We start from the raw sequence: 12,326 nt of genomic DNA on the forward strand, positions 1-12,326 counted from the left end.
GCATAGCGTCCTCTTGGTCCAATTCACTCTCTTCTCCCTTTACTCTCCTGTTTTGGGGAATTGTTGCTTTCCTCATGTGTCATCCATCACCATGTTTACCCCAGTGAGGTCATCATGATCCACCAATCAATGCGAGGCAAAAGTGCTGAGTGCATCCACTTCAGGTAACTTGGCCAAAAATGTCATATTCATTACTATGTGCTTCTGGGTGTGAATTTCTGATGCAGAAATTGTACCTGGAGAGTATTTCCATGAAAGTGTATGATAGTTTAAAATACATATGTTGGAATAACTGAATCTCACTCAGAGCAATTTCCTATTGTTGAAAAAGAAGATATAAAGTTTAGCCCAGTAAAAAGACAATCATATCTATTTTCCATGCAATATTAATACATTGGTAATGTTTACTGCTAAGTTGCACAATAATGGATAAATGTTTTGAGAGAACTCTGTCAAAAGAACATATTAGTGGATCATATGTATGCAATAAGCTTGCAATGCTGTCTGTGATCCACAAGAGGACACTACAGGACGATGATTATTGCAACGTATAGTCATGAGTGACTCAAGAGTTTGCTTCACGAGTTTTTAAAATGTTTTCATTTTACATCGGAAAAAAACATACTAAGCAACAAAGTCAATATTTACAATGTTAACTGTTCTTCAGATTTTTAAGTTTGGTCAGGCATACGATTTTTTTTTTTGTAAAAGAAAAAAAAATCATTGCAACAATATCAAAGCACTGTGATTCAAAAAAAAAAAAAAAAAAAAAGAAAACTGAAGCAGTACCAAAAATTTGAGTCCCTGGCATTTTATTTTTATTTTTTGGTCAAGATTGTAATGATAAGCATGCCAAATCCCAATACAGTCATGTCTAAGCTCATAGTCAAGGAGGTTCATCTCGTTACAGTGAAAGAAAGCACGTTTATAGTGTGACTTTGAAAAAACCAAGCTATTGCCAATTTAGAGTCTTCAATTAATCTACCATGCATGTTTTTGGGATGTGGGAGGAAACCTGAATACCCGGAGAAAACCCACGCAGGCACGGGGAGAACATGCAAACTCGAGTGACATTTCAGCCATTTTTATAGACTTGCTCAATTGGTATGCGTATGCCGTATTTCTTATCGACTACAGTATTTTATTTATATACAGTACAATAACTAACAGAACTAAACAATAAAATCCGCTATATTGCACTAAATCATCTGTCATTTGCGGTGCTTTATACCACAACATATTCAACTGCATAAATTCACTGGTTAACTTTCCTCTTCATTTACCCTGTGGATCTCTACTGTCTATCCAAAACAACTGCGCACTTCTTTTTTCCTTCCCTTCTCCTACAATCTTGTCCATTTTGCTGCTTCTGTCTCTGGCATGCATGCGCAATTCAGGAGGTCAACTAGGGACAGTCAAACACTCCCACTCAAGATGCCACTTTTAGTCAGCAATACCCACAGTAGCATGAGGAGGTAGGTATAAGGGTTTAATATGCTTCAAACAAACGTCATATATTCACTCGAGTCACATGAGTCAGACTAGGACTTGGGACTTGCTAGTCAAATCCATGACAGATTTGATTTGACTTGACTTTGACTTCACTTTAAAACCCACAAAGAAATGTATGCTATGTTAATAACTACACAGTTTAGCTCACTTATAGCTGGTCAAACATTAACTAAGATTCATGTCGGTTAGAGGTTTAAGTGAGAAGATGAAGAAAGAGACAAGACAGAGACTGTTTTGGGACCATTGCAAAATGTGACTGTGAATCTGTTAGCACAGCTAATGAACGCAAGTACTGATCGTGAGTGCAATGTGGCCAATGAATAAATGTTGAAACTGAGCAAGATCGTATGACTTGCCGAACCCAAGTATTGAATTGACTCGAATTGACTGAAGATAACTGGCGACTCGACTTGAATTGCTCGATTTTTATCACAGTACTTGCTTGAAACTTGAAGGTTAAGACTTGACACTTACGACCTGCGCATACATTATGTGTCTTATGCGACAAAATGTGTTTTCAAACCAACTCTTTGACGAGACGCCCTCAGGTGTGGCCATATTTTCATGATTTGATGACAATCTATTGTATATAAGTAATGTAAATCGTCAATTCGACTACATTCCTTTGTTTGAAGCATACTGACAAACTTTGTGGTGTTACACTGATGATTTATCAATCCATCAGTAGTTTATCCCTTTGTGAGAGTAATACCAAATAGTTGCTGTTACTTTAATTAATGGGGAAAAAAATTGAGAAATTGATTTGGTCTGAGAGATCCTCACTTCTTTTCGGTCTCCGATTAGATTTAATTGAATCTGTTCTAATTTTGCTTGCAATGCATGCTGTTGTGGAAAATGTGCTGTGATCACTAGCATTGTACCGTGCCGGCATGTCAAAAGCTAAGCTAAAGCAAGCGCTTTTCTAGAATCCCGCCCTGGTAAAACTCGTCACTCGTCGCACAGGACGTTTGGTAACTCAGGTAATTACACCTTAATGACATACCACTCATTGTGCCATGCAGCCAGGCATGGCTTCGTTATCAGACGTATCATTTTGTGAATCCAACCAGACTTTCTTTTCAAGTTAGTTTTGTGTTTGTCCATTGTTTTTCACTTTGTGGTTGACCTCTTGCCCTGTCTCTCCTCTCCATCCTCCTCTTCCTCCATTGGATGGCATGTTGTGCTGTGATGCCTCTAGTGATCTTCAGCCTTCTCTGGACAGGGTTAGGAGTGCTAGCACCAACTGTCTGACTCCAGATAATCATGCCCCCACACCTGAGTTGGAAAGGTACCATGCTTTGTATCCACCACCCTCCTGTAGTGCTACTGTACTCCCTATTTGCCTTCGGTATTGCGCTCTTGCACTTTTCCCCACCTTTAAATAACATTTTGCTTCACCCTCAGAACACCTCAAGGCACTCACTGTAGACCGGTTTTCCTTTGTCTTCACAGCTGTTTAAAATGAATACTTTTTTTCCCCATTAAAATGATTTGGACGGTAAGATGTCTTTGAGCCACTAAGTTAAGAGTTTCTACTTGCGACTGTAAAAGACAATTGAGTTTCTTGTTTTGAACACCTCAAGCTCTTAATTCTTCTTCTGGTCTGATTCACTTCACCAGTCGCACAGTCCTAATACTCTACCCTTCTTATGTGCGCTCAGCAAAGATTGACCGTTAGTAATTTGTGTCAGCGGCACTCCTTTATCAAAACCAGTTTAATTTGTCTGCTTAGTGAGACTGAGTTGTGTCACTAGCATGTATTGCTATTCTAAACAATTGCTGTTGTTTGTGTCTAGTATCCGTAGCGTGAACCGTGAGCCATGAATGGGTTTCTTGTTTATGTCATGTACTGTAGTAATGCCTCTGCAGTATAAAAGATGAAGAAACTGTATACTGGCGGAGAGTAGTTTGTCAAACACAGATATTCCTAAAACAGTGTAAATTACATAGATTTAAAAAACACAAACAAAAAACTTTGAGGAGATTTTGATTTCACGACTGTCCAGCAAAACCGAAAGCAAGGAGAGAATTGGGAATACGACTGTCTTTGCTTCCCTCTAGTGGTGAAAAATGAACGCATGCAACTTTACTCTATTGTTTTTTTTTTGTTTGGTTGGGGGTTTTTTTTCAAATAAATTATTATCCAGATGAAATGCAATTGATAAACTAAATTATGCACTTTTTTTTTGTATGATGCACTGAAGTAATAAATCATTCCAAACAGCAACTGCAATAATAAAGCCTGTTCAATTCATAGCTATCTCTCTGACAGTGTCAACCAAGATATGCCTCATTTTGGATGTCTAAGTTTAATTCAAGTTTTATACTACTGCTTGTACTATATATATATATATATATATATATATATATATATATATATATATATATATATATATATATATATATATAGTACAATATATATATATATATATATATATATATATATATATATATATATATAGTACAAGCATGTGTGTGTGTGTGTACAATCCTTTACATTTAGTGATAAGCATCAAGCGAGACTTGATTTCTATCCTATCCTATTTTATTTTAAATACTGATGTTGTGGTAAAAATCACATTATTTGACACTGTCTGTAAAGTTGGACTTGAAAATATGAGTGAATACAAGAATCAATTTTTTTTTTTTATTTTTTTTTTTTTTTAGTGAAGTTATTTTTTTCCCTGTCCACACATAGAAAATCATTGTACCATTCCTTGCCAAGGAGACGTCCTACCAGCCCCAGGATTTGTATCCAACATGCTTCCCCTGAAGATGACAGGTACCCTTTTGTGGACCCGTGACCTCACTCTCCTGAGCTTGACATGTGACACCACTGAGTACCAACTTCAAAACCTTTATTTTGCAACTTGAGAAAAGTTTTCATGCACACAGTTAATTTATTTATGACCCCCAACCTTCCAATCTGCCACCCTTAGTTAAATTTTCTCCCCCACCTACAATTCATGGGTTCACATTGGTTTTATTTAGGTGCAAGCAGATGCCAAACTCTACCTTGTGTGTGCGTGTGTTTAACACCGATCTTTTGAAGCGTTTGGATCCCATTTTTTTATATTTTGGATGAGCTAGTATAAATATTCCTAATCTAACTTTTAAATGATAGAAATTATGGGTAGAAAGTGATTTCATCTTGTGTGAAATAAAGCACTAACATATTTAGTAATTACAATAAATAGCTTCTTTATATTTGAACACACACAGGATAAAATCACCAACTATTCTTTTGCTGGCTCTCACTCTAATCCTAAATCATTGGTACTCTGTGGTTATCACTTTGGCACACTGACTGTGGCATACAAAATGGAACTTGTGAGAATAACAAGTCAATATATAGACAAGTTCTACAGTTTGTCACGTTTGTGCATCTTTGCCAAGAGTGGTAGTAATGGTTTGTGTTCCTGGTTGTGGATAGTGTTGAAATTATTTGGTCTGGTTAATTTTGTATTGTTTCCGTCCCTTGTTAAGCTTCAGCTTGTGCTCATTTTTAAATTGCGGTAGCTTGGACTGCTTTGGTGTGAAATCCTGCGCCGTTGTGTTTGCTTCTTGCAGTGACAAAGTATTTGGTGTTGTTGTTGATGGTGGTGGTGCTGTTGTTCTGGTAATTGCATTTGCAGCTTCTATGTGCTCAACTTCTTTGTTTCCAAGACCTATTCCTCAGCAATGGTTCACAACTCTCAATGGCATCAACTTTGGATGTGTGTATGTGTGTGTTTTTAGTACAGTATTTGTTTGTTCTGTGGTGCCTGAAATTCCCCTCAGTAAGGTACACGGTATTTTGTTCAGGCATCTGCACACACGCGCACACACACACACTCACACATGTTTGTAACTGAGTCCTTTGTCTTCATATCACCCTCATAACACCCATCACATCTAATTAATATTCCGTGCCATAGAAATGTGAGGTCAATGATAGTCTCCTTAAATTATATATCCTTATTTTCATTCACTCTGCTCTCCATGCATCCATCTTTTCTTTTCTGTTTTCTTTTTTTGTTCTGGTGTATCTCCTTTCCTCAACCGCCATTGTCCAGGCAGACTCAGACTCTCGATACACCTGAATGTCAGACACATGGCAGGAAGCTGTTTGACAGTGGCAGGTAAGGCATGTACTGGACGCTCAGAACATGTTTACTAGCAGCCATATGAAACGAGGTCACAAAGAGCCTGATTTTAAAACAGCACCATCACCTTATAATTGCCTTGAAACAATTAATAACAGCACTTTCTGTCCAATAACCGACATCTCATTTAGCCATCCATTGTATATACCACTTGTCATCATAAGTGTCACGGGTGAGATGCAGGGAAATCCCAACTGACTTTGGGTGAGAGAGGGGCTACACCATAGCCATGTCACCAGCCAATAACAGAGCACAGATAGACAAACAGTCATTTACACTTACAATGCCATGAAAAAGTATTTGCCCCCTTCTCAAATTCTTAATTTTTTGCTTAGTTTCCCCATTTTGTTTAAAGCCATCAAACAATTGTAAATACATATCAGACAAAGTTACCCATATAAACATAAAATGCAGATTTAAAATGGTGATTTTATTCAATAAGGAAAACAAAAGCTTCAAAGCTCGCTGGCCCTGTGTGAAAAAATAATTTCTCCCTTAGCCTATTATTGGGTCGGGCCCCCCTCAGCAGCAACAACTGAAATCAGGCGTTTTCTATACTGGCAATGTGGAGATATTTGGGCCCACTCGCCCACTTGCAGAATTTTGTTAATTCAGCAACACTGGAGGGTTTTCGCGCATGAACGGCCATTTCAAGGTCATGCCACCTCAACACACCCTGTCAAACTCCTGAAGTTTGCACATGACACCACAGTCATCGGCCTCATCAAAGACGGTGACAAGTCTGCGTATCGAGAGGAAGTGGAGCAGCTGGAGCTGCGGTGCGATCAACACAACCTGGAGCTGAACACGCTCAAGACTGTAGAGATGATCGTGGCCTTCCGGAGGCATCCTTCGCCACAGCTGCCCCTCACGCTGTCCAACTGCCTGTGTCGAGACCTTGAAGTTCCTGGGAATTACAGTCTCTCAGGACCGGAAGTGGGAGACCAACATCAACTCCATCCTCAAAAAGGCCCAGCAGAGGATGTACTTCCTGCGGCTTCTGAGGAAGGGAGCTGTTGAGGCAGTTCTACACAGGAGTAATAAAAACAGTCCTGTGTTCTTCCATCACAGTCTGGTTTGGTGCTGCGACAAAAAAAGACAAACTCCGACTGCAACAAAACTGCTGAAAAGATTGTCGGTACCCCCCTACCCACCCTTGAGGACTTGCACGCTGGGAGAACTAAGACAAGAGCATGCAACATCCTCTTGGACCCTCCATCTCCTGGTCATAACCCCTTCCAGCTCCTTCCTTCAGGTAGGCGCTACTGATCAATGCAAACTAAAACTAGCAGACATTCCAACAACTTCTTCCCTCTTGCCATTAACTTCTTAAACAGTTAACTTACAATTCCATTATAACATGCTGTCAATTTGTCTTGAGATTGTAGTCACATCTCCGTCCGGTCAATTATACATTACTCGTGCACTCACTGTAGTAGTCTCGCCACACTGCACTACTTGCATATCTGTTGTTGACCAATACTGGCCACTCAGGTGCTGCACCATTTGCACAATTGACATTGTCCCAGATTATCGCACGACTAGTCACTTTAAACTGCATAAATTTCTTGAAGTCTCTGCGCCATTTGCACAATGGTCACTGCACCTGACTACTGTCATTTCAAACTGCTCTAAATGCTAGAGGACTCAGCATCATTTTGCACAATTGTCCAAAAAATAAATAAAACATTGTACCGGCAATACCCCATATACTGGTAACCTTTTATTGCTTAGTGACTGTGTCTTTATGTTTTTATGTCTCAAAAGTATTCTCTGTCAATTGACTGTCTATTGTTGTAATAGAAGAGACAAATTCCTTGTGTGTTTTTAACATACTTGGCAAATAAAGATCATTCTGATTCCCATTCTGATTCTGATTCAATCAGATAGAAGTCTGGACTTTGACAAGGCCACTTCAAAAGCTTCATTTTGTTTCTTTAAGCCTTAAGCCCTATCAATAATGTGTTACCTCACAAATAATACAACCCCAATTCCAGTGAAGTTGGGACGTTGTGTTATACAATGATTTGCAAATCATGTTCAATCTATATTTAATTGAATAGACTGCAAACACAAGATATTTAATGCTCAAACTGATCAACTTTATTGTTTTTAGCAAATAATCATTAACTTGGAATTTTATGGCTGCAACACTTTCCAAAAAAGCTGGGACAGGGTCACGTGTACCACTGTGTTACATCACCTTTTCTTTTAACAATATTCAGTAAACGTTTGGGAACTGAGGACACTAATTGTGTTGAAGCTTTGTAGGTGGAATTCGTTCCCATTCTTGCTTGATGTACAGCTTCAGCTGTTCAACAGTCCGGGATCTCATAATGCGCCACACATTTTCAATGGGAGACAGGTCTGGACTGCCAGTCTAGTAACCGCACTCTTTTAATACGAAGCCACGCTGTTGTAACACGTGCAGAATGTGCTTTGGTATTGTCTTGCTGAAATAAGCAGGGGCGTCCATGAAAAAGACATTGCTTTGATGGCAGCATATGTTTCTCCAAAACCTGGATGTACCTTGCAGCATTAATGGTGCCTTCACAGATGTGTAAGTTACCCATGCCATTGGCACTAACACGGCCCCATACCATCACACATACTAGCTTTTGAACTTTGTGTCCATAACAGTCCGGATGGTTCTTTTCCTCTTTGGCCCGGAGGACAAGACGTCCACAATCTCCAAAAACAATTTGAGATGTGGACTCGTCGGACCACAGAACACTTTTCCACTTTGCATCAGTCCATCTTAGATGAGCTCAGGCCAAGAGAAGCTGGCAGCGTTTCTGGTGTTGTTGATAAATGGCTTTTGCTTTGCATAGTTGAGATTCAAGTTGCACTTACGGATGTAGCGCCGAACTGTATTTACTGACATTGGTTTTCTGAGCCCATGTAGTGATATCCTTTACACAGTGATGCAGTGCCGCCTGAGGGATCGAAGGTCACGGGCATTCAATGTTGTTTTTCGGCCCTGCCGCTTACATGCAGTGATTTCTCCGGAGTCTTTGAACCTTTTGATGATATTATGGACCGTAGATGATGAAATCTCTAAATTCCTTGCAATTGTATGTTGAGGAACATTGTCCTTAAACTGTTCAACTATTTTCTCACACACTTGTTCACAAAGAGGTGAACCTCGCCCCATCTTGCGAATGATTCAGGGAAGCTGCTTTTATACCCAATCATGGCAGCCAGTTGTTCCCAATTACCCTGTTCACCTGTGGGATGTTCCAAACAGGTGTTTGATGAGCATTCCTCAATTTTCTCAGTCTTTTTTGCCACCTGTCCCAGCTTTTTTGGAACGTGTTGCACCCATAAAATTTTAAGTTAATGATTATTTGCTTAAAACAACAAAGTTTATCAGTTTGAACATTAAATTTTTTGTATTTGTAGTGCATTCAATTAAATATAGGTTGAACATGATTTGCAAATCATTGTATTCTGTTTTTATTTTATTTATGTTTCACACAACGTCCCACCTTCTGTGGATTTGGGGTTGTATGTCCCAGCCACACATTATACGACTGTTTCCTAGCAACAATTCCCTTTTTTCAGGAATGGACATTTTTGACCCCCAGAGAAAGAGCGGTAAAAGGTTCCCCCGAATTGCTGTGCCCACCACTCCAAAAGCTGTCCCGCTGCCATTGCAACTGCGCCTCAGCTTGAGGTCAAAAACTGATGGCCAAACATTCTCCTTCAGGATTTTCTGGTAAACAGCTGAATCTGTGGTTCCATCAATCACAGCAATTCATCCAGGTGCCTGAAGGAGGACGCAGCTCCAGACCACAACAGGACTACCACCATGTTTGACTGTTGGTATGATGTTCTTTTTCCAAAATGCTATGTTACATTTATGCCAAATGTAACAAGACACACACCTTCCAAAAAGTTAAACTTTCGTCTCGTCAAACCATAGACTGTTTTTTCAAAGTCCTCACTTGGGTCGTGGGTATGCTGGCCCAGCTATTTCCGGGCAAGAGGCGGGGTACACCCTGAACTGGTCGCCAGCCAATCGCAGGATAGAAACAAACAACCAATAACACTCATATTGATACCAACGGGCAATTTAGAGTCTCCAATCAACAAACCACGCATGTTTTTGGGATGTGGGAGGAAACTGGAGTACCCGCAGAAAACCCACGCAGGCACGGAGACAACATGCACAGGCAGGGCCGGGATTCTAACCCCGGTCCTCAGAACTGTGAGGCAGATGTGGTAACCAGTCTTCCACCATGCCCCCATCTTGGGAATTCCGTTTTTTTGTTGTTGTTATTTGTTGTTTTGTTTTTTGGGGTCAGCAGTAGGGTTCGCAATGGAACTCAGCCATGGATCCCGTTTTTGCCCAGTCTCTCCCTTATCGTTGAGTCATGAAAACTGACCTCAACTGAAGCAAGGGAGGCCTGCAGTTCTTTAGATGATGTCCTGGGTTTCTTTGTGACCTCCTGGATGAGTCCTCACTCGTAATTTTTGTAAGCCTGTCACTCCTGGGAAGTTTCACCACTGTTCCATGTTTTAGTTATCTGTGGATAATGGCTCTCACTGTTGTTAAATGGTGTCCTGTATCTGATCTGTATAGATTGCAGGTAATCAGAATTTAAAAAATTCAAAATTAACTCAGGTTTCCTAAAAATGTGATTATTCACAGTTAATTCATGATTTAACAAGGACGGAATTACTTTTTTTCACAGAACCAAGTAGCTTTTAATTTTTTCCCCCTTAATAAATAAAATCACCATTTAAAAACGGTATTTTATATTTACTTGGATTATCTTTGTCTGGTATTTACATTTGTTGGATGATCTAAGACGTAGTAGGGAAACTGTGCAAATATTAATTTGAGAGGGGGGCAAATACTTTTTCATGTCACTGTATAATCACACCTATGGAAGTTGTTGTATCCCCAGAAAACCCTTGCATGCACATGGAAAACCAACACAAGTGATTCTGAGCCGGAATTTGAACCCAAACACTCTCGACTGTTAGGCAGTAACCACTACAGCACAGTTCTGCCCATGCTTACCTCATCCATCCATCCATCCATTTTGTATTCCACATATTCTCATTAGGTTCATTGGTATACCGCATACGTTTTTAAAAATTATTATGCTGATTGGTTTCATTTTAACATTAACCAAATATACTGTAGGCATTAATACATCACCTTGTGTTTTATACCAACCTGACATGCCAAATCAAGTCAAGAAGTCAATTCTTCATTGTAAACTACAGTATGATTTTAATTTTGCATTATTTATAATCTTGTGTCATTTATGTTTATTCTATCTTTTGTCCTCTTCTTCATTTCCACATTTTTGCCTGAATTCTGTTTTGTGCACCATTCTATGTGTGTGCACCAGAGTAAAGCCTTGTCATGAACGGAACAGAGGACACGACCCAAAATGCACGAATCCAATACAAATGGACAGTTTAAAAAATGAGAGGTTTAATAAATGAGCAGAGGTCGGTACACTGGCAGGCAATCCGAAAAGGCAACAGTATCCAAAAAAACATGGGGCAAAGAGGCAAGGTCAATAATCAGAACAGGTCTTAGTCTTACTATGAGTCGGTGACGTGGAAACAAGAAATGTTGGAACAACATACAACGAACTGGCGACCAGAAAGAATGAGACAGGAGGTTAAATGCATGGGGTAATTACGATAAACGAGGCACAGGTGGGGAAGATGCTCTCAGGAGCAGGTGTGTAGGAGACAGGGGGAAGACAACAACCCTAACCCACACCCATGACAAGCCTACCTCCATTTTAAGGTGCTTCTTCTACAGTCTTTTGGTAACTGGATTATTGTTAATTTGTTTTATATGTATGTGTAAGAGGAAGTACTGTACTTGCAAACAGAGTTTAAATATTTCCACTTTCATCCACAACTTTCACCTATACGTGTGTGTGTGTGTGTGTTTTGATCTCCAAAAATCTATTTTTGCTTTATTTGCTGAGCAGCCTACACCTTTGCTTCTCCTGTGGCTTAAATGTTTTTGCCACATTTTCTCTGAATGTTTTTGTTGTTGTTTTCAACAAAAATGCACAGACACTTTCTTAAAAAAAAATTTGTAATGAAAAAGTGTATTTCCATAATTCCATTCAAAAAGTTAAACTTTAATCGATTATAGATTCAGGTCCCACAATTTCAATTATTTGTACATTTTTACCTAATTGGGGGTTACAGCTCATAAAACCCACGAAATCAGGAATTTAAAAAATGTGAATACTGTGAAGAACTCAGCCCAACTTTTGCAGGCCATAAATGTTTTAAACTGAGTGTCACACACACTAATCATCTACTAAACTCAAAGCACCTGCACAGGTTTCCCCAGGTGTCATTAAAATGTTTCAGTTTGGTTCAGTTGTCTCAGTTGGGTTCAATATGGGGAAGACTGCAGACTTGACAACTGGCCAGAAGACCATCACTGATACCCTACATAGGATGGGTAAGCCGCAAAAGTTCATGGCTAAGGATGCTGGCTGTTTACAGCGTGCTGTCTCCAAGCATATCAATGGAAGGACAAAATGTAGCAGGGGAAGATGCACAAGCAAAAGAGATGACTGTGGGCTTCAGAGGATTATCAAACAGAGAAGATTCAAGAATCTAGCAGAGATCCAGAAAGAATGGAATAAGGCGAGAGTCACAGCTTCAAAAACCACC

The 12,326-nt window shown here is 39.6% G+C and overlaps 1 protein-coding gene across 1 annotated transcript in view; it reads left to right on the top strand.

The window, feature by feature from the left end:
- Positions 1-12,326, top strand: part of LOC133409448 (regulating synaptic membrane exocytosis protein 1-like) — a 100,754-nt gene that overhangs the window by 68,059 nt on the left and 20,369 nt on the right. Inside the window, 4 exon segments of the mRNA XM_061689448.1 lie at positions 105-164; positions 2,711-2,800; positions 4,211-4,294; positions 5,568-5,633. Coding sequence (XP_061545432.1) covers positions 105-164; positions 2,711-2,800; positions 4,211-4,294; positions 5,568-5,633 — 300 coding nt within the window.

This window comes from Phycodurus eques, chromosome 11, assembly GCF_024500275.1.
Source record: "Phycodurus eques isolate BA_2022a chromosome 11, UOR_Pequ_1.1, whole genome shotgun sequence".
Classification (NCBI taxonomy): Eukaryota; Metazoa; Chordata; class Actinopteri; order Syngnathiformes; family Syngnathidae; genus Phycodurus; species Phycodurus eques.